Source organism: Hyperoodon ampullatus (assembly GCF_949752795.1).
Source record: "Hyperoodon ampullatus genome assembly, chromosome: 19".
NCBI classification, from domain to species: Eukaryota; Metazoa; Chordata; class Mammalia; order Artiodactyla; family Ziphiidae; genus Hyperoodon; species Hyperoodon ampullatus.
Genome location: NC_136932.1, coordinates 31,422,729 through 31,445,314, shown reverse-complemented (window position 1 = coordinate 31,445,314; position 22,586 = coordinate 31,422,729). Strand labels below are relative to the sequence as shown.

Here is a 22,586-nt window from a genome sequence, read left to right as displayed (position 1 = left end):
TGCTTGCCACCTTTGAATCCTCTTTAACCTTGAGTAGTCAGTATTTAAAAGAAGCTTTTCTTTGAGATTCTAGGACCAGAGGGCCTGTTTTGTCTCTTGTGCTTTTTCTGTGGGTTTGCCACCTGCTGAGGGCACGTGGGAATCCGGGCTTGAGTTAGGAGGAGCCGTGGGCAGGGTGCCCAGAGCACCCACGTCTCTCCACGTCTGGCACAACGTGGATGAGGCCCCGGCACGGTGGCCTGTGCTGCTTCTGCTGCTGAAGCATTCGTGGCATTTAAGTCCCCGCACTCACTGTTGGGTTTGTGGGAGCGGCCGTATTTCTAATCACGCTGTGCTCGTGTGTTAAAATAACGGCTGCTTCAAAAGCCCCAGTTAGGGATTTCCTGGTTAAAGTTTACTGATGGTGTCTTTTCAGTAGCTGTCCCAGAGATTAAGGAGGACCCCTGTGACTGGGGAACTATTAGCCTATTTATTTACTGGGTATATTTGTCTAGCAAATTATACTGTCTGTACTTGTGTAGGAAAACCTGCTCTTTCTGCTGTGTCTCCCCTTTACTCTCCCCACTACCAGTCACAGCACTTCTGACACCAGACACTTCCTTACCCAGCACTCCTGCCACACCAGCTGGTGTCTTAACAATTGAACTCAGTTCTGACACTAACCAGAGTTAGCACAGACCACACAGGTCAAGTGTTCCGTCCCAGCAGACAGCCTCCCCCAACCCACTTCAGGTGCCGTTGCGAGTATTGGGTCCCCAGGTGACCCACAGCTTCTGTCCGGCTTGTCTACAAATCCGAGGCTCCCAGGAACCCCCTGGACTGGAGCATTTGCTAGAGCAGCTCACAGAACTCAGGGAGACACTTACGTTCGCTGGTTTATTAAAGGATGTGACAGAGGACACAGATGAGCAGCCAGATGGAGAGAGAGAGGCACGGGGCAAGGCCGGGGAGGGTCCCCGTGGAGTTGGGGTGCATCACCCACTCGGTGTGGAATGTTCACCCACCTGGTTCGCTCCCCAAACCCCGTGCTACTGGGATGTTATGGGGGCTTCTTCCTGGAGGCCCGATGGATCATTAACCCCATTTCCAGCCCCCTCCCCTCTCTGGAGGAGTTGGGGCTGGCCATGCGGGTGCTGCGAAGCTTCTCATCATGGCCTGGTCTTTCTGGTGGCCAGTCCCCATCCAGGAGCCCGCCTGGAGTCGCCTTATCAGGACAAAAGATACTCCCATCACCCAGGGAATTGCAGGGGTTTTAGGAGCAGAGACCTATATATATATTATATATATTATATATACACACCCAGTGCTCCGTCTGGTGTCCTCTCCTCCAACAGCCACTGTCCAGACTGAGCCTGCCCCCAGCTCTAGTCCTTGTGGCTCGGTTATCCACCTGCATTTAGTGCGCTTGCTCTGTTTCCTGCTCGCCTCCCCCGGTAAGCGCCATGAAGGTTTGGCCCGTTTGGTTCCCACTGTGTTCCCAATCCCAATGCCATGGCTGCTGCAGCCCTCCATCAAGTAATTGTTGAGGGAAAGAATTTGAAATGAAAACTTAACCTAATTCATGGAGAGCACTGAAAAGCTGCCAACTATTGATTAAAGGAGGTAAGTTCCTGTAAATATTTAAGCTCTCACTTGAGCAGAAATACCACTGAGCTCAAATGCTCATTCTTTGTGGGAACGTATGTTAAGACACACACCTGTCCAGTTGGCTGTACTGCAGTGATGCCGAATCCAGGCGTGTGCCTCTGACCATGGTCCTTACGGGAGGCCTGGTTCCAGCCAGCGCGCGCTTTACCTGCAGCCCCGGCGGCGGGACACTGGGTGCGTGGAGTGTGAGCTGGGGTTTGAGTCCATCCTCCGTGGCCAGTGGGCTCTGCAGCCCTTGGCTAAGGTACTTTTCTGAGTCTCATTTTCAGTACTTGAAAAATGGAAGGAATAATACATAAGCCAGCAATTCACTTGCTCATTTGGCAAATATTACTCCTGTATGGCTGTGCCTGGTACTGTGGGAGATTTTTAAAAAGTAACCCTCAGTCCTTGCCTTCAAGGAAGCTGGCTTAGAGCTAAGCCACAACTAGGATAAGTTCAGCTGTGAACAGGGGATGTCGGGCTCCCTGAGGCTGGTTCGGCCTCGAGGCAAGGAGGGCGGGTCTCCTGATGAACCCGTGACCAGCAGGGAGCCCCCGTGGTGGTTCTGCAGCAGAGTCCTTGTGGTCTCCAGGTGTGTCAGTACTTTGGCGACTTGGGAACTGACAGGTGGTACTGAGCTGTGACTGAGGGTTTTTTACTTATTTATTTTTGGCTGCGTTGGGTCTTCGTTGCTGCATACAGGCTTTCTCTAGTTGCGGCGAGCAGGGGCTACTCTTTGTTGCCGTGCACGGGCTTCTCATTGCAGTGGCTTCTCTTGTTGCAGAGCAGAGGCTCTAGGCGCGCGCGCTTCAGTAGTTGTGGCACGCGGGCTCAGTACTTGTGGTGCACGGGCTTAGTTGCTCCGCGGCATGTGGGATCCTCCCGGACCAGGGCTCGACCCGTGTCCCCTGCATTGGCAGGCGGATTCTTAAGCACTGAACCACCAGGGAAGCCCCAAGCTGTGACTGAGTTTAATGTTGGAAGTTTTCCCATTTTTAGGCGACTCTGAACCAGCGCGATGGCGACTCCCGTCAATGGAGCCCCCATGGATGCCAACTTGTGGTCCTCGCATGAGAAGATGCTGGCGCAGCCCCTGAAAGACTGCGACATGGAGGTGAGGCTGCGGGTCCTCTCGGGTGTTCTGATGTTGGAGGCCCTTGTTCAGACCTCTAGTTCTCACTAGAAATAAACCGTGTTTGGGACAGCCTTGTGGTTCGGGTAAGAGGGCGGATTTATAGGCAGTGGCTGCAAAGTGGCTAAAAGTCCTTTGAGGGTAAATTTAAATATTTGAGTTTCTGCGAGGTGCAGAGCACTGTGCTGGCTGCTCCCGAGGGAAGGGGGACCGGCCGGTCATTGAGATTTGACCTTACGTTTTTCCTTACATTCAGAGGAGTATTTCAGTTTTATTTATTTATTTTTATTTTTTATTTTTTTGCGGTACACGGGCCTCTCACTGTTGTGGCCTCTCCCATTGCGGAGCACAGGCTCCGGACGCGCAGGCTCAGCGGCCATGGCTCACGGGCCCAGCCGCTCCGCGGCATGTGGGATCTTCCCGGCCCAGGGCATGAACCCGTGTCCCCTCCTGCATCGGCAGGCGGACTCTCAACCACTGCACCACCAGGGAAGCCCCAGAGGAGTATTTCTAGAAGCATCTTTTATTTACGTATTTTTACAACAGCTTTATATGTGAGATGAGTGAATGCACTTACCATACGAGTCACCCATTTAAAGTACACAATTCAGTGGTTTTTAGAGTATTCACGATCACTTTTAGAACCTTTTAATCCCTTCAAAAAGAAACCTCAAACCCATTAGCAGTCACCCCATCCACCCCCAAATTCCCAGCCCTAGGCAACCACTGGTCTATTTTCTGTCTCTGTGGATTTATCTAAACATCTTTTATTTTAAGGAAGGGGAGCAAGGAACAAGGTTCAGGAGGGAAAACTTGGCGAACTGTAGGGATGAAAAGAACAAGATGGGGGCTTCCCTAGTGGTGCAGTGGTTGGGAGTCCGCCTGCCGATGCAGAGGACACGGGTTCGTGCCCCGGTCCGGGAGGATCCCGCATGCCATGGAGCGGCTGGGCCCGTGAGCCATGGCCGTTGAGCCTGCGCGTCCGGAGCCTGTGCTCCGCAACAGGAGAGGCCACAACAGTGAGAGGCCCACATACCGCAAAAAAAAAAAAAAGAACAAGATGTTATAGAATTTAAAATTCTGTGGGATATGTGTTTTAAGGATCATCTTCTCTTCCATCATTTTGTTTTCCTTAATTCATTTCCTATTAATTCCTTGCCAGGTGGTAAAAGCTTTGAGGAAGATTTCCTCTGTTCCTTAGGTGCTGTGGGAATCACCTTAGTCCGGTTATGCTCGGCTTCTGAGGGCAGAGTATGAGTGTGTAATAGTGTCTCTTCTCTTTACTTGGTTATAGCTTTGATCAGAGCAAAACGTTCAACTGAAACGTCCCAGTGTTCAGCGCCTGTTTTCTTCTCGTCAGGTGTACAGCATCATTAAGAAGGAGAGTAACCGGCAGAGGGTCGGACTGGAGCTGATCGCCTCAGAGAACTTTGCCAGCCGGGCTGTTCTGGAGGCCCTGGGTTCTTGCTTAACCAACAAGTACTCCGAGGGGTACCCGGGCCAAAGGTACGTGAGTGTCATCCAGGCCTGCCTCCGAGGCAGTGAAATCAGGATGGAGTCTAAAACTGTGGAAATTTCAGCAAACAGCCAGGTTCTCAACAGTGGGGCCTTCTGTTTCCTCTCTTAAAATTCCCAGAGGGTGGCAGCACCAATGCTGTCAGGGCAGGATAGTCGGGGTCCGTTGGAACCATCCCCCTGGGGCCTTTCTGGAATAACAGCCAGGCCCGAAGGTGCAGCTGCCGGCTGTGGCTGAACCTCCAGAGGAATGTCAGTGCTTAGTGGAAGGTTGTGTGGGGAATTGCATCCGTAGCAGGAAGGGGACCCCGAAATGAAGATAACCTCTCATACTAGAAAGCGTTTCTGCATTTTCAATGCTGGATTTACCTACCCAGTGATTTCAGTCAACTCCTTCACCCTGAGAACCACAAGAAGTCATATTCATTTTTGGTTTTTATTACAGTCATCATCAGGCAAAGATGGTGTTTCCAGAATTTAACACGAGGTTTTTGCAAATTTGTACACTTGTGTCCCAAAGGACACGGAAAAGGGAGGGTCACCTTGGAGTGGAGATGCCATTCTACACTGATTAGAGGGTCAGCACTTTTGGCCCTCCGACACCCAACCCCCTGGGAGGGGCAGGGCGGGGCAGCCAGAGGGCAGTGGTTGTGGCTCACACACCTCCCTTACCTTGTCGCACGCATCTCCTTCATTCAGCTGTTCCCAAGGTGAGTCCTTCGTGATAGACCAGTGATCATAAGTAAAGCACTTTCCTGAGTCCCGAGTTGCTCCAGTGAATTACCCAACCTGAGGGGGTTGTGAGCACCCCAGAATTTGTAGCCACCTTGGGCAGCAGTGCGGGTGGCCTGGTGACCGGGGACTTTCTCCTGATGTCTGAAGTTGGGGGTAGACTTGTGGGCCTGAGCCCTCAGCCTGTGGGTCCGTGCTGACTCTGGGTGATCAGTGTTGGAACCGAGTGGAATCACTGGGCACCTAGTTGGTGTCCGAGAATTGGCCGTTGATGTTGGAAAACCACACACACTCCAAACCCCAGGCTGCCCCGGGGGTTCCGGCATTTACAGCTGACCTTGTAGAAGATGCTTAGGTGCCTCTGCAGAGAGGTGTGGTACAGAAGCCTTGCTGCTTCCTGCTGGGGCTGAGGGTGCCATGGCCACAGCAGTACCCCCCCAGCCCTGTTCCCATGGCGACATGAGTGAGGGGCATCCGCTCTGGAGGGTCAAGTCGACTTGAAGATCGTGGCTTGGATCCCAGGCCAAAACCGAATCCCTAGCTCAGAACAGAATGGGGCGCCAGGGCAGGTGGGGGCAGGGGGGAGGAGGGGATGGAGGGGAAAGTCGGGGTGGGGAGGGACAGCAGCCGGGACCGCGTTGCCTCTCCCTGAGCACTCTCTGACTTTCTTCACCCCCGAGCCTCATTTTCTCACATTTTAGCAGTGTGAAGCGTGGTCACATGCCCTCATTTTTAGGTATCCACAGCCCGACCACAAAGTAAGCATGCTCACCCCTTTTCAGATAAGGAATTGGAGAATATGTGAAGGAGGCTGCTTCAGTCCTATGGGCCCTGTTGCCACGTGGCTCCTGCCACAGCTCCCCTCCCAGCTGCCTCTGTGGGAGACTTGCAGTGACCTCAGATCCCGTCCTGTCTTTGCTCCCCTGGAAAATGGTGCAGCCTGACATCCTTCCAGTCCACAGCTCTGTCCCTGGCGTGGGCTGCTCTCCCGCAAGCTGTGGGAGACCAGGCCCTTTGGGTCACAGAGCAGGGAGTGTGAGGCAGAAGGGACCCTCCAGATCAGTCCGCGAAGCCTCTTTCAGCTGTAAGATTAGTTCTGTGGTTCTCACTTCCTTCCCTGAACCAAATAAGACTGTTGTTAAAAACTTAAATAGGGGGCTTCCCCGGTGGCGCAGTGGTTGAGAGTCCGCCTGCTGATGCAGGGGACACGGGTTCGTGCCCCGGTCCGGGAAGATCCCACATGCCGCGGAGCGGCTGGGCCCGTGAGCCATGGCCGCTGAGCCTGTGCGTCCGGAGCCTGTGGTCCGCAACGGGTGAGGCCACAACGGTGAGAGGCCCGTGTACCGCAAAAAAAAAAAAAAAAAAAAAAAAAAAAAAAAAAAAACTTAAATAGGTGTGTAGATAGTTAACTCATTTATTCATGGTAAAATACTCTTTTAAGAGGTGATTATTAACCATTTTCATTTTCATGTTTTGTTAGTAACGTCAGTTAACCTTTTGGAACATTATTAGTGATCAGAGTTAATATTTGAAAATAATATTGATCTAGCATTAACAGCTGCCTGATACAAGTTGAAAAACAAAGTTCTGGTTTTTATTTTCTATCACAGTTTTATTGAGATGTAATATGTGTGCCGTTCAGTCTCCCTCAGGTAAAGTGTTCAATTCTGTGGACCCCAAGAGTATGGTAGAAGGGTATCGGGGCTTTGTGCCATTCCCGACACAGCTCCCAGATCCCTTGAGCAGCTTTTGTTACTCACGATGAGCCCTCCCCACCGAACCTAGTGTGGGTTAAGGGGGTGGCACTTGGTGGCCCCTCGAGCGCTTCGGGATGGGGGCTGGTGGCCTGACTGGAGAGCTGGAGACCCAGTCAGTCGTGGCAGCCGATCTCACCAGTCAGACGTCATAGTACCCTGAGCAGCGGGGCTTGGGGACCGTGCTGCCTGGCGGACACATCAAGGTGCTGGGAGGGTGGCGCCTGGGGGGCAGCGTGGAAGCTCCAAGCCCCTTCCCCATACCCTGCCCATGCATCTCTTCATTTGTCCTGAGTTGTGTCCTTTATTTTATTTATTTATTTATTTTTAAAATTTATTTTATTTATTTATTTTTGGCTGCATTGGGTCTTCATTGCTGTGTGCGGGCTTTCTCTAGTTCCGGATAGCAGGGGCTACTCTTTGTTGCGGTGCGCGGACTTCTCATTGCGGTGGCTTCTCTTGTTGAGGAGCACGGGCTCTAAGCGCACGGGCTTCAGTAGTTGTGGCACACGGGCTTAGTAGTTGTGGTGCGCGGGCTCTAGAGTGCAGTCTCAGTAGCTGTGGTGCACGGGCTTAGTTGCTCCGCGGCATGTGGGATCTTCCCGGACCAGGGCTTTAACCCTTGTCCCCTGCATTGGCAAGCGGATTCTTAACCACTGTGCCACCAGGGAAGCCCAAGTTGTGTCCTTTATAATTAACCGGGAACAGTAAGTAAAGTGCCGCCCTGAGTTCTGTGAGTCCTTCTAGCAATTGCTGGACCTAAGGGGGTGTTACAGGAACCCCAGGCTCATCACACGGAATGGGGGGGCCCGAACCTTGCAGGTCCTGTAGGTCTGGCGCTAACTCGGGGCAGCTAGGCCAGAACTGAACTGTAGGGCAACAGGGTTGTCAGAGCTGGTCGGTGTGAGGGAAAAAAACCCCACACGTTTGGTGTCTGAAGTGTTGTGAGGACGCATACCGTAAAAGTTACCATTTTTAAGTGAAAACTTCAGTGACATTAAGTACACTCTCGATATGGTGACCATCCATCTCCAGAACTTTTTCATCTTGTGGAAGCAAAGCTCTGTACCCATGAAACAGTAACTCTGGCCAACAGGCATACGCAAGATGTTTAGCATCGCTAACCATCGGGAAAATGCCAATGAAAACCATGGTGAGGGCCTCCCTGGTGGTACAGTGGTTGAGAGTCTGCCTGCAGGGGACACGGGTTCATGCCCCGGTCTGGGAAGATCCCACATGCCGTGGAGCGGCTGGGCCCATGAGCCATGGCCGCTGAGCCTGCGCGTCTGGAGCCTGTGCTCGGCAACGGGAGAGACCATAGCAGTGAGAGCCCCGCGTACCGCAAAAAAACAACAAACAAAAAACACAGTGATATACCACCTCACACCCCCTAGGATGGCTACCATCAAAAAAACAAAATGACAATTGTTGGCAAGGATGTGGAGAAACTGGAAGCCTCGTGCACTGTTGGTGGGAATGTGAAACGGTGCTGCCACTATGGAAAACAGTATGGAGGGTCCTAAAAATAACTAAAAATAGAACTATCATATGACCGAGCAATCCCACTCCTGGGTGTTTAGCCAATAGAGTTGAAAGCAGGACTTCAAATAGATATTTGTACACCCATGTTCATTGCAGTATTATTCACAAGCACCAAAAGGTGGAAGCAACCTGAGTGTCCACTGATGGATGAGTGGATACACAAACTGGTCCATCCATACACTGGAATGTCCTTCAGCCTCAAAAAAGAAGGAAACCCTGACACTTGTTTCAACATGGATAAACCTTGAGGACGTTATGCTCAATGAAATAAACCAGTCACAAAAAGACAAATACTATATGATTCCACGTAGATGAAGTTCCTGGAATTGTCAGAACAAAGTAAAACTGTGGATTCCAGGGGCAGGAGGGGGTGGGGAGCTGCTATTCAGTGGGTACAGAGTTTCAGGTTTGCAAGATGAAAGTGTCCTGGAGATCTGTTCCACAGCAACGTGAACGTACTGTCAATGTAACACTACTGAACTGAATGCTTGAAAATGGTTAAGACAGCAAATTTTATGTTACGTGGTTTTCACTATACTCAAAAAATGTATATACGTTTAGTTTAAAATTTTTAAAGCTGTTTGTGACCACAAGGCCTAAGTGTTAAAATTTTCTTCTGGATTGAGTTAGTACAAGTATTAGTATACAAATAATAAAAAATACAAATGCATGATAAATTTTGATATGGAATTACTCAACCAAAAGTAAAATTTTATTAGAATGCAACCACTTTTCCCCACCCCGCCCCTGTGAATTGACTCCTGTAGGCACCTTACATAGGTGATCACACAGCCATGCCAGTGTCCCTAAGGTCCATCCGCCCCTCCTTACAGATGGGCAGACACAGCCCCCTGGGCGCTGGCGGAAGCTGTCGTGTGGGTTCAGGGTGTGCATTCTCACCCTTGCTCCTCCGTCCTCAGTGCAGACGTGGGCTGCGTGGGCTCACGTCCCCTGCCTTCCCCGCAGGTACTACGGCGGGACGGAATTCATCGACGAGCTGGAGGTCCTCTGTCAGAAGCGAGCGCTGCAGGTCTATGGCCTGGACCCCCAGGGCTGGGGAGTCAATGTCCAACCCTACTCAGGTAGTCACCACGTCCAGACAGGCCTGGGCAGACCCCTTCCTGCCAGCCTCCTGGGGATCCCGCTGGGCTTGGGGTCTTCCCCTATCGCCCTCGGCTGCTAGCTGCATGAGCGCCTCCCGGGCAGCCCCCATCTCTGAATGTCCCCACCAGGGGCACCTGGGGCCAGAGGAGTGCATCGTGGCCAGGCCTGTTCTGGCCACCCTGGTCGACGGCCTTGTGGGCAGGAGTAATCACACCTCCCTGGTCTGCCCGCTCCAGGCTCCCCAGCAAACTTCGCGGTGTACACAGCCCTGGTGGAGCCCCATGGCCGCATCATGGGCCTGGACCTGCCCGATGGGGGCCACCTGACCCATGGGTTCATGACCAACAAGAAGAAGGTCTCTGCTACGTCCATCTTTTTCGAATCTATGCCCTACAAGGTACAAGTGCGTCTCTCCGCAGCTCCACAGCCTGTTCTCAAAGCCTCCAGCACTGGGTGCGCCCATGGGAATATGGAGCTTCGTTCCCGGGCACCTCCGGAAGTACCCGTGCCACTGTCCTTTCCCTGCCCTGGGGACCCTCGGGCGCTCAGGGCTTGCAGGGGACGGAGTGCTAGGGGCTGAGCTGAGGCGCAGGGAGACGGGCGGGGAGGCGACTGCCCAGGGCTTTCAGCCGCAGTCGGGGTGCTGGCTGGTCCAGAACCGGGGAGAGGGGGTGACAAACAGACCCCCCAGGGGTGGCCCCAGCACACAGCCCTCCACGCCGGCCGAGTCCCTGCAGCTGGGGAGCTAGAGCCGGGGCTGTGCGGCCACCCACGCCTGGCATGGTGAGAGTAGCCTCTGTCTACACCCCCGCCCCCGCCAGACCTGACTTCACCCAGCTGCACCCAATACCCACCTGTGCCCAGCATGGGACCGGCCCTCGTCATCACAAACAGTGTGGTCAAAAACCACGTGTAAGGTTGGTGGGCTCGCAGAGGCGTGGCGGCTTATCAACAGGGATGACCAGAGTGGGGTGGACAGCAGGTAACCTGCATCGTGGCTTGTGGTGCGGTTGTGCACAGGGTGCTGCTTCCTTGTGTCCGGACCCGTCTCTGGTGTTTCTTGTCGAATGGCCGTTCCTGGTCATTTCCACGTGGCCCCCGCCCCCGACCGAGCCACGGCAGCCGCGCAGCACTACGCTCGCTGAGCTAACTTTGCTCTTCGAAAAATCCAGCCAGCGGGTTCCCTCGTCTGCCCACCGGGCTGCCTCCCTGCCAGGTCCCTCCCCAGCCCCTGCCCTCTCTGCGGGACTGTCACCTCCCGGCAGTCGCCCCACACGGGCAGAGAGAGGAACAGCAGGACTGTCACCTCCCGGCAGTCGCCCCACACGGGCAGAGAGAGGAACAGCAGCAGGAATCTCTCCACTCCCTGTTGCTGCTCTGGCCCCTCTGTAGTTTGTGACGAATGCCTGTGAATCCCTCCAGGAGCTGTTGTATTGTTGAATTTTCAAGATTTAAAAAGATACAAAAAACCTTTTTAAAAAATCCCACAAATTTAAAAAGCAAAATGTGGAGGGAGAGAGTAGCAACAGATTTTTTTTTTTTTTTTGGTAATCAATCTCTTTTAAAACTTTTTTAGAATTATGTCCAATTTTTTACTGTGGGTCAGCTGTTGATTTTTTATTAAGACAACAGTTTCGGGCTTCCCTGGTGGCGCAGTGGTTGAGAGTCCGCCTGCCGATGCAGGGGACACGGGTTCGTGCCCCAGTCCGGGAAGATCCCACAGGCCGTGGAGCGGCTGGGCCCGTGAGCCATGGCCGCTGAGCCTGCGCGTCCGGAGCCTGTGCTCCGCAACGGGAGAGGCCACAACAGTGACAGGCCCGGGTACTGCAAAAAATAAAATAAAATAAAAAAATCAAAATGACACTCAAGGGCTTCCCTGGTGGCGCAGTGGTTGAGAGTCCACCTGCCCATGCAGGGGACACGGGTTCGTGCCCCGGTCCGGGAAGATCCCACATGCCGTGGAGTGGCTAGGCCCGTGAGCCATGGCCGCTGAGCCTGCACGTCCGGAGCCTGTGCTCTGCAATGGGAGAGGCTGCAACGGCGAGAGGCCCGCATACCGCAAAAAAAAAAAAAGACAACAGTTTTCACCGAGTGCAGGTGACTGGGGAGGAACCGGTTCACGCCCTTGAAACAAAGCCCCAGAGCATCCTTCAGCTGCTCCCAGCGCCGTCTCACGTGAGCTCTGTAACTGTGCTAAGCTGTAGGCACCTTTTTCATTTGGAAAGGGCACCCACCCAACCTGAATCCTACCCCCACTGAGGGCAGGGGCTTCCAACCACCTCATCCCCAGGGGCTCCCTTGCCCCTAAAGTCTCCCTACAGCGACCCCTCTGTGGTTATACCCACTCCCCAGCACAAGTGCTTTAACACAACTTTAATAAACTGAAATTACTAAGAAATGTGTTCCCCCCCGCCACTCCGAGAAAAAAAAGTTTTGTGTTTTACATGCTGCATATGGATCCCTGGTCTGCTGGGAAGGGATTTCTGTGTATGGGGTGAGGTCGGCGCCCAGGTGACAGGTGGGCACCCACCTGGCCTAGTGCTGTGACCGGAAGGCCTCCTTCCTGCAGGGCCCCCCGTCCTCACCATGCGGGTGGCCTTCCAGCACAAGGGATTCTGCTTCTGGGCTCAGTTCTGTCCGTCAGATCATCCTGCAAGCACACGCTGCCTTAATTACTCTTTTTAGGTGTTTTTAAGTTTTTCTCAATAGTGCTTTGTGCAGAGGTCTTGTTCATCTTTTGTTAAATATTTTACAGTTTTTCGAAACTAATGTAATGACATTAAAATTTCGTTTTCTATTTTTTCCTGCTTATATATATATACACACAAATATAATTGACCTTTGTTTTTCAGCTCTCTATCCGGGGGCCTTGCTGATCCATTACTGGTTCTAAGGGGCTCACCTTTGGTGCCCAGGCCCTCGTGGTGCACAATCGAAGTGCCCGAGTAGTGTCGGCCTGGGTGGCCTTTGGGTCCCCGAGCCTTTCTCTCTTCTTTTCGCCTCATGTGTCTGGACTAGACGGACATGGGGTGAGGCAGCGGGGCCTTTGCACCTGCACACGTGCTGCGTGTTTGTCCCTCTGGTTCCTTCTGCGGCGAGTCAGGAGCAGGGCTTGCTCTTCCCCCAGGACCCCCAGGGCATCCTGTCCGAGAGCCATGATGCCTGGTTGCCTAAGCGCTTGTGCCCCGTCTCGCCCTCAAACCCTGGTTGGCCGCGAGGGCAGCAAAGAGCTCTGGGCAGGTGGAGGGAGTCCTCTTACCCTCGACAGCCGGGCAGGAGGAAGTGGCCCAAGCCCCCGTCTCCGTGCTGTCCACAGGTGAACCCCGACACCGGCTACATCAACTATGACCAGCTGGAGGAGAATGCCCGCCTCTTCCACCCGAAGCTCATCATTGCAGGTGAGGAGCCCGACGGGGCCCCAGCCCCTGTCAAACAAGCTTGTGTGCTGTTCCCACCCTGTCCTCACTCGCTGCTGGTTTCTGCCACGCAGCTGAGCTGCTTGGGTCTATTTCCTTTTCTCTCAGGACCGTTAGTCCTGCGCTGTTCCCTAGAAGCATCTGGACATGTTGGCCCCTGCCTAGTTGGGCTGGTAATGGCCAGGGGCCGCCCCAGCCACGCAACACGGGCAGAGAGCAGGGGGTCGCCTTTGGCACAGGCGGGATTTGCAGGCGTCCCTCGTTTCCATCCTCAGGCCTTAGAGGGGGCAAGGCCGGCTTCCAGACACTGTGCCCAACCGAGGCGGCTCTGCCCTCAAGCTGACTGTGTCACCCTTGCCGTCTCAGGGACCAGCTGCTACTCCCGGAACCTGGACTATGCCCGGCTGCGTGAGATCGCTGACGACAACGGGGCATATCTCATGGCCGACATGGCCCACATCAGCGGGCTGGTGGCAGCCGGCGTGGTGCCCTCCCCCTTCGAGCACTGCCACGTGGTGTCCACCACCACCCACAAGACCCTGCGGGGCTGCCGCGCCGGCATGATCTTCTACAGGAAGGGTGCGCTCCTGGGGGGCCGGGGCTGCCTTTCTCCTTGGGGTCCATAGTCAGTTTAGGGAGCCGGGAAGACTGAGCCAGATGCTGTAAAGAGCAGGAAGCCCTGAGCACAGCTGTCCAGGTCCGGGGGAAGGGGAAGGGTGTCCTGGGGGCCAGCGTCCTGTGGCTCAACTTATCCTGTTGGGTGGAAGATGTTGGGGTGACAGGAGGGTGTGCGTGGCTGGCGGGGCTCCAGGAGACCTCGCGGTGCAGCGTTATTTTGGTGAACTTACTGTAGCATGTTTCTCCCAGAGAAGGACTCAGTAATCAAACCATAAGACACTGATGTGTAAACTGTAGTTTGAGTGAGGAATTCCTCGCTTGAGTGAGGGATTTCTCCTTCCCATAATGGAGCCTACGTGTATGTGTCCCCTTATTTGGGATTCCCATTCCTGAGAAGCAGGATTAGGGTCCCATAGTCTTCAGTCCCGGTGCACTAACCTCACGTCAGCAGAGAGAACCCCCCTCTGGTGACCGCATCTCTCTTGACCCCCTGTGGGACCCCCTTGCCCAGCCGCTGGCCAGGACTCGATACACCATGTGCCCACTGGGCTTCTCTGGGCCCTGCTGCCTCTGTGCCCCTCAGAGGCCCCTCCTCAGTTGTGTTGAGGTTTCTGAGGCAGGCGGCCTTTCCCACCCGCTGGGGAGACGTTTGTTTTCCCCAGTGTATGTTGGTGACATTCGATTGACCCTCCCGGCGGAGCACGTCCTGGCTGTGCCATGGATGTGCTGTGTGATCTTCGGCTAGTTGTGCAGCCTCTCTGTGCCTCAATTCCTCACCTCCAGAGTAGGGATCATAATAATAGTGCCTGTCCCTGGGGACTGCTGTCGTGAGGATCGAATGAATGAATTTAGGGAAACTGCTCAGAGCCGTTGCTGGCTCACAAGAAGCTCCATGGAGACACTGGCAGCTCTTATTATTGGTCCTTAACTTTTCTCAGAAAGGAAGCTTCTCCGTTTCTGGCCAAATGAGTCACGTCTCCCCCAAAGGAGTCATCTTGGAAGACTGCTCTCTTGGACAGTTCTTTGAGGAAATATGCCCGAGGCATATTCTTTGTTACTATCAGTGGAGGAACATTTTCATCCTTCCTTTCACCTCTTGTGTGTGTGTGTGTGTGTGTGTGTGGCTGCATTGGGTCTTTGTTGCTGCACGCGGGTTTTCTCTAGTTACGGTGCATGGGCTTCTCATTGCTGCCAAGCACGGGCTCTAGGCACGTGGGCTCAGTAGTTGTGGCTTGCAGGCTCTAGAGTGCAGGCTCAGTAGTTGTGGCACACGAGCTTAGTTGCTCCGTGGCATGTGGGATCTTCCCAGACCAGGGCTCAAACCCATGTCCCCTGCACTGGCAGGCGGATTCTTAACCACTGCACCACCAGGGAAGCCCCTTCCTTTGACCTTTGAAAGGTGGTTCCCCCACCCAGCCCCCCCTGGGAGCAAGCACCCTCCCTGGCCTGCAGCATCGCCTCCAGGAGTGGGGCCGGGTCTCTGTCCAGGAGGGGAGAAAACGGAATCGCCTGTCCCATGTCCCGTGTTGTCTTTTGTCCAGGAGTGCGCAGCGTGGACCCGAAGACGGGCAAAGAGACTCGCTACAACCTGGAGTCACTCATCAACTCTGCCGTGTTCCCAGGCCTGCAGGGGGGGCCCCACAACCACGCCATTGCTGGTAACGCAGACCCACCCTGCCCAGGCCCCGCAGCCACACACCTCGGGCGGTTCCCCCACAGCCCGTCCCCCAGAGCGTGTGCACTGTCTAAGAGGTGCTAACGAGGCAGGGAAGGGGAGCAGTGCATATGTCACCAGGGACAGAGGTGATGGCCGCTCCACTGAGTCGGGCAGGCCCCACCTGAGCCCCTGAGAAACCACGGGGAGGGGACCTGACAATGGAAGACTGCACAGCTGAAGGAGCACGTGAGCGGGCGGGTGGCCCTCTCCTGGTCTCCTGGCCTCCAGGGGAGGGGACGGCGACACCTGTGTCTGACCCTCGGCCTTGTCTTTGGGGCCACGCTGGTACCTCCTAGATCCTATTCCATGATGGCCCAGCAGCTGTCATAGACATACTCCTTCTCTGGTTGTACCCGAGCCTTAGAAAATCTGATGACCTCAGAGCTTTTACTCCGTCTTTGGAGCAAAGCAGTTGGTGGAGGAGCCAGGACAAAGGTGTCCCGTCCCCATTGGGAGACCGTCAGAAGTACCGGTGTGTGCAAGGGGTGTGCAGGGAGCAGTGAAGGGGGAGTTTTAGGCTCGAGTGGGCAGGGGCGGCTCCCCTTATACCCACCCACTTAGCGCCCTCCAGTGGTGGGAGGCCAGCCCTCCAGCCTCTCCAGGCCGTTTTCCACACACGGACTGGGGGCTCCTGTGCCAGGACGTGGGCACATGGTTTGCATCCTCCTCCATCTTCTGCGCCCCTTTAAGCAACCCTGGGGATCGAACAAGGTCCCAGAGGAGTCTGGGTGTGCAGGTAGATCAGGCCTGTACCTCTCATCTGGGCTCTGCTCTGAAAGGTGCATAATTTGGCATCAAAGCATCAGCAGCTAAGTGATCCATTCACATACGTCGAGCTTAAAAAGGACATAAAATCCATCTTGCTGGGAACAGCTCTCCCCTGGTGATTTCCTTAGCCTGAAATTTCATGCTGGAGAGAATCCGCCTCAAAAGCACTTGCTCAGAGAGAGGTCTGAGGCTTAGCCGGGTAATTGCAGGGTTAAAAGGGATCATTTTGGGAGGAGATGTAACCCACCGCCCTGGGTGACACTGAGAAGCTGGGAAGCCCAAGTGGAGACGGGTGTTTCTTTGACTCACGGTCTGTCTTCATCTCCTGCCAGGGGTGGCGGTGGCTCTGAAGCAGGCCATGACTCCGGAGTTCAGAGTCTACCAGCGCCAGGTGCTGGCCAACTGCAGGGCTCTGGCCGAGGCCTTGATGGGGCTGGGCTACAAAGTGGTCACAGGTACGACAGGAACCGAGCCCCGAGGGTGTCCTTGCTCCTCGGGGCTGCTCGAGTCTCGTCCTGGCCCTGTCAGGGTGTGGCTATAGGGTCGTGGCCTGGGCACGGTGGCCGCAGCCTTGGGGTGACTCGGGATCCCCTCAGCTCTGTATACACGACCTCGTTCAAACCTCGAGACAGCCTTGGGAATCACTGGTCTTATTTTACAAATGGGCGTCTGAGGTTCCTAAAGCCACGCCGCAAGCAAGGGGGCTGTGGGTCCAGAGCCGTGCATCCGCTTAGGCCACATGCGTCTTTGAAGCCGTGGTCATCGCCTAAGTCAGCGATGGGGATCTAGTTAACCCGGGGATTAACCAGAGTTCAAAGTGAAGATCAGGTGCTTGGAAGATTCCTTGGGCCGTTACAGAAAGTTCTTCCATATCTCTTCTGCACCACTTTGAAAATACTATCATCCTCGTAGGATTGGGGTTGAAGCACACAGTGGGCTGTCAGTGTCTGCACCTGACGTGCCCATCACCCTGTCACCTAGATCGCCCACTGCCCGCTACTCTGAGTCCCCCTTAGAGGGAGCCTTGAGGGTGGACTTAGAAGGGGGACATTCCCAGATGACGTCATCACCCCAACAGGCTTCCAGGCGCTGCCCCGGCACCTGACAGGTTGGGACGTGGCAGTGGGCCGTCTGGGCTGGCCGTTTGCCCTCAGCCCCCTCTGCATCCTCAGGTTCCCTTTTTAAACTACTCTGTGCTTCTTCTCAAACTCTGAGGCCCTGGGGTATGTGGTCTTTAGCAGGTGATGAAATCCCCGCAGGACACGTGGTGGGGGTCACACACCCCCCATTTCTTTGGAAGAGAAAGATCCCTTGGCTCAGCACGGGGTCGGCTTCCATGTGTCTAACCTGGTTTCCAGGTGGTTCTGACAACCACTTGATCCTCGTGGACCTCCGCTCCAAAGGCACGGACGGCGGCCGGGCTGAGAAGGTGCTGGAAGCCTGTTCCATCGCCTGCAACAAGAACACCTGCCCAGGTAAGCGTCCTCAGCCCTCTCCTGTGTGCACCTCTCAAGGCCGATGGTGACTTGGCTCTGGGGACAAGATGTGCAGCGTTGGACAGGAGCCAGGCCGTGCCCCCCTGCCCGCCCCCTCTGACGCGGCGCTGACTCCGCTGGGGACGGAGAGGGAGAGGGAGGCTGGGGCCTCTGGAAAACCGGCTGCATTTCTCAGCGGGTCGTGAATAAGATGTGGGCGACGCCCCTCAAACCCAGACAGATGCTGCCCTGGTGTCAGGAGCAAGGACCACGTCGCAAAAGGCGGCTCTCCTGATATTTCAAGTAGCGCAGCCGAGGTGTGAGCCAGCATCCATGGGCCTATTCCTTTTGCCCACGAGCCCCTTCCCAGTGCCCGATGGTCAGTGGGGAGATGGGTGCAGCCCAGGGACAGAGCCTGTTTCTATTGAAGGTGACAAAAGCGCTCTGCGGCCCAGCGGACTGCGCCTGGGGACCCCGGCGCTGACATCCCGAGGACTCTTGGAAGAAGATTTCCAAAAAGTTGCCCATTTTGTTCACAGAGGTGAGGAGAGGCGTGGACACTGGCCGCGCGGGGCTGTGCGGTCGGGATGAAGGACAGCTCTGCGTCAAGGCTTGAGCAGGGCCGGGAAACAGCATCGCCCAGCAGACGGTGTGGGCTGAGAGGGTGGCGGGCGCGTGGACAGCAGAGCAGTCGGGCCCGGCCGCCGGGGGCACGTGGGCAGTGGCGTCTCTCATTGGCGCAGGGATAGAGCTGACCCTGCAGATCCAGGACACCGTGGGGGTGAAGGCCACCCTGAAGGAATTCACGGAGAAGCTGGCAGGGGCCGAGGATCACCAGCGGGCTGTGGCAGCACTCAGGGCGGAGGTGGAGAGCTTCGCCGCCCTCTTCCCTCTGCCCGGCCTGCCCGACTTCTAGAGGAGTGCCCGCCCGCCCAGGGACCCAGTGCCCTGGAGGCCCCACACGGGCCCCTTTTCGGACTTTGCTTTTTTTACCTTGTTCACAAACCAAAATTTGTTTAAGGCTCAGTGTTAGTCATTCTGGGACAAGTTATTAAGGAGTTTAAATATGAACCTCACTTTCTCACAGCTACGTATAGTTATTCTGGAAAAATGAAATACAATTTAGCCATTCAGCCTTAATTATCCAGACTGGTGGAGGGCAGGGTTACTGGGCTTCCCTGACTTGCTGCGGCAGCCAGAAGCACCAAAGTTCGAGCTTGGAAGAGCTGCCCGTTGCTATCTGTTCCCTGGTGGGCACCAAAGGAGGACTCAGTTATAACCGTCGCAAACGAGGAGGGAGCGTCCTGGCCCTTCTGCTGTGCTTTCAATCAGAATCACAAGTTAGACGGGTCTGTTCAGGTGCCATCCAGCTCCGTGGGAGTCCCGCTTACAGCACCTGGGCAGGAGGGGGATGTGGTCCCCTTCCCCCAGCCCAGGGAAGGCAGGCCAGGGAACCTAGTCCCAAGCCGCTGAGCAGACAACCACCTCCCTCCCGTGATCAGGAAACCAGAGGTCACCTTCCCACAGAAACTTTATTTTTCACAAATCTCAAGTGCAAAACATAGATGACCATTTTTAATAAGCACAAATTTTTAACCACAGAATATCTACAAGAATTATAGCTTTAAAAAATACAACCAATTTTTATATCTCAAAAATATCTCAACTCAAATAAATTAATTTCTTAAAAAGTACACTTCTCATACTATTCGTTTGGCATGACTGGTTGAACTCTGGTGCAGCCACACCGGGAGCTGCGGACATGTGTGTGGTGTGTGCAGCACGCTCTCACTCTGGCTGCAGTGGCCACGGCTCACCCGGTGGGACTCACGCTCACACACGACAAGGAGCATGCAGTAATAATACAGCTTTCCAAAAAAGGACAAATACGACGTCCTCACACACTATGCTTCTCTCCGTGGCCTTAACACAGCTGCAGTTGACGCCCTGGGGCTCCAGCGCAGCGGGCAGGGCAGCTGCCACCTCCGCAGCTGTGGAAACAGCCTTACACCCAGGAGCTTGACTCTTCCCCCCGCAGGAGACAAAGGCCACCACACAAGCACTCCCGGGAGGCTAGGGCCCAGACCAGCACTTGATTCATGGCCAAGTGCTCCCTCCTCCCCACAGCTGAAACCAAACCGCAAAGCAGGACGGGCTCAGAAGAGCTGGCTGTGCTCCAGCCTTAGCTGAGGCTGGTTTTCCTTCCAGCCGGAAGTAGAGATGATACTTTTCCTTTTTGCAACGTTAATACCATCTCTCTCTCAAAAATTCCAGTTTTATCAGTTTCTATCCCAATATTGGGAAAAAGCCAGAAAGCTAGCTGGTTTGCTTCAAAGCACGAGCCAAGGCACTTTCTTGAGCCTCTAGGGAGATGGGAGGTAAGATCTGATGCTGGCTTGGGGGGCTGGTGCCTCCGAAGGCTGGCCACATGGACTGAGGGACCGCACCAGCCCAGGAGGGCTCCTGCCTGTGCAAAGATGACGTGGGCTATGTGGAAAAGCTGACCGGCCAGGCGCCGTCAGGCTGGGGAGCGGGGGGCCACGCGCCCAGCACTGGTGGAGTGGGTGGCGAGCTGCGTGCGAGATCTTCCAGGCCACTGGGCCTCCGGGGACGTGTCACGAGCTGCAGCAGCCCTGACACTCGGGGGAGAATCTATCGGCCATCCTGGGATTTTGACATGGTATTTGTTACTTGTTTGGGGATGAAGTCTACGATACTTTGCACACAGTAACTGATCTGAAGCAAGAAGTTCAGAGCTAGATGGGAAATGGCAGCTGGGCTATCACAGCCCATTTCCAGATTCTACTAAAGGAGTAGGGTCCCCAGGGCCACAGGTGCTATAAAAGTGTTCAGCTGATGTCTACCGTGGAGCTTCTGGAAATCACTACTGCATAAATGCCAGCCTGGGCAGGTTCTTAACTTGGACTGCTTTAAAAAGGCAGGGTGGGGGGCAGGTAATGGACTGGAAGTGAAGTTGAAACAAACCTCAAGGTTTTGGTGCCTGGGCCTTCGAGGCGATACTTAGGATTGAAGAAGTACTAAGGGCACTGACACCCTCTGATTTTTGAAGCGTTTCTCAGCATTTGGACGCTTGCTGACCTATTACCAGGGAACACCTCTTAAGATTCCTGACGAGATGAGTTCGTTGCACAGGCCCCCACCACTCAGGCTCAGGTGCATCTGAGACTCCTGGCAGGTTCCAGTCCCCAGCGTGGCAGGACCGGGAGGGCCTGGTTCCCCTTTGAAGAGAAACATACTTGGCATCAAGCAATTCTGTGAAACTGCCACACTGCAAAGTTGGATTTTAACCAAAATGTAAATGCTGGAGTTCAGCCCCTCGTCAGCGAGTACAGCTCTACTCCTCACTGAAGAAACAGCTCAGGAGAGGGGCTCTGGGTGCCCTCTCTGCGGCTGCCCCACGGCCAGGCCTTCTCGCACCGGCAGGGCTCGCCTGAGGTGGAGCTTCTGCACAAACACCCTCCAGAGTGGACTTTCGCTTCTAGGAGGCCAGTGTGACTGACCTGCTGCCCCTTCTGCCTTCCCAGGTGTGAGGTGTGAACCGCAGAGGCCATGTTGGTGGCCCGGGAACAAAACAGGTGGGCCCGTGATCGCTTCCCATATGGTCATTTGGGCCCCACGGACTACTCTTCCCTCGGAGATAAGGTGTCACAAGCTCGTGTCCCAGGAGGCCCAAGTAGATGCAATTAGCCACCTACCTAGAAAACAAAGCAGCATCTGAACACAAGGGGGGCAGTGGTAACAGGAGGGCAGCCTTCCCACCAGCACCCACACTGCACGTTCGGAAGCTGCCGTGTGGTCCCTGGAGACGCCTCTCTGGGGGACACAGGTGACAACACAGGTACAAAGACCCAAGGAGATGCGGTGGCAGCCCTGTCACAGTGGGCCTTGGTCACGGCCTCCGGAGCAGAATCACACTCTGGCAGGAATGGGGACCCTGACCAGAAGCCTAGGCAGGGAGGGCCATGGGAGAGAGATGATACAAAGCCTCCTTGGTCACCAGGAGGTCCTGACCGCTGTGGTGTGCTGCAAAGCTGGTGGCAGACCAGGTCTCAACAGCAGGACTCTGACGACACAGAACACGGCCCCGGCAGACACACATGCGTGCTCAGGAGCAACCACTGTGGCTGGTTCAGGTGTCTTTTACCACAACTTAGGGGAAAAAATTAAAAAGCAGTAATACCAAGAGTTCTCCCTGCTTAGGGACAAACAACTTAAAGAAGAGAAGTATGACATTTTCAAGATTGCAAAAAACCATCCACCTACACACACCAGCGGTAACTGTGTCAGGAGGGTCCTGGTGGGTGAACAGGAAGTGGGGCTGGGACTCAGCTGGGGCGGAATGAACTGCTGTGAGTGCGTGTGCTCCAGGCCGGAGCCTTCCCGGAGGAGATCCCAGCCCGCCGGCTGCCCCGCGCCCGCGACACCCCGTGAGGTAGCGAAGTGGTAGCGAAGGTCTGCGGTGACCTCTGCCGGGCGAGCGCCAGCCCACCTGCAGACCCTCCCCGAGAGGACAGTGTCGGCGCCTCCAGGAGAGCTAGTAGCTCCTCGCCCGCACAGCGGGAAGCCTGTGCCCAGCCCCCCACGACAGCGGTTCTGATGACCAGGGGCCAGTGACTGGTCACTCCGCTGAGCCTGGGAGCCCAGCGGCAGGCCCCTCCGTGCCTGGCGAGGACGTGAGGACAGGGCAGGGAGCATCCAGGGGCCTCCCCTGGGAGGGCGGCTCCGCGAGGCCACGCAAAAGGCCCGGCTAGGGTCTGCACGAGGCAATGGACGTTCCGTCCATCCTGCTTTCGACCAAATCGTCCAGTTAACGGCTGCTCCTCTTGACATTGCTGTGCAAGAGGGCCGGCGTGGTCCTCCCTGCAGGCTCCGCCTCCCTGGCCCTCATCACACTGCCGAAGCTTTCTTCTGCCCTGGCCCCCAGTCCCGAACCCAGGCCACTCTCCAAGGGGCTGCGAGCTGTTACCGTCCTTCCAGATGCCGCCAGGGGGCCAGTGCCCCCACCGCCCTTGCCCAGAGCCACCTGGGAACCACGGCTGCCACCTCGGTTTCCTTCCCGCCAACGACACCAGAAATCTAAACAGCTCAGAAGACCCCCCCAGTCATGCCAACGCCCTCCCCGTACCGAGTCACAGGTCTTGGTCACAGTGGACGGGCCTGACC

The 22,586-nt window shown here is 55.2% G+C and overlaps 1 protein-coding gene across 2 annotated transcripts; it reads left to right on the top strand.

The window, feature by feature from the left end:
* Positions 1 to 2,557: 2,557 nt before the first annotated feature.
* On the top strand, positions 2,558 to 18,318 carry SHMT1 (serine hydroxymethyltransferase 1; the record flags this gene model as incomplete). 2 transcript variants are annotated; one of them, XM_079724739.1, is made up of 11 exons in its annotated part: positions 2,558 to 2,743; positions 4,122 to 4,267; positions 9,271 to 9,386; positions 9,645 to 9,805; positions 12,725 to 12,806; positions 13,191 to 13,403; positions 14,984 to 15,100; positions 16,260 to 16,382; positions 17,286 to 17,402; positions 17,833 to 17,943; positions 18,146 to 18,318. In XM_079724739.1, exons 1-11 carry the CDS (start codon positions 2,648 to 2,650, stop codon positions 18,316 to 18,318), a joined length of 1,455 nt encoding a protein of 484 aa, XP_079580865.1. In that variant the 5' UTR covers positions 2,558 to 2,647. The 2 variants fall into 2 exon arrangements, with proteins under 2 accessions (XP_079580865.1, XP_079580866.1); XM_079724740.1 differs by lacking the exon at positions 14,984 to 15,100.
* Between the last annotated feature and the right edge of the window lie 4,268 nt (positions 18,319 to 22,586).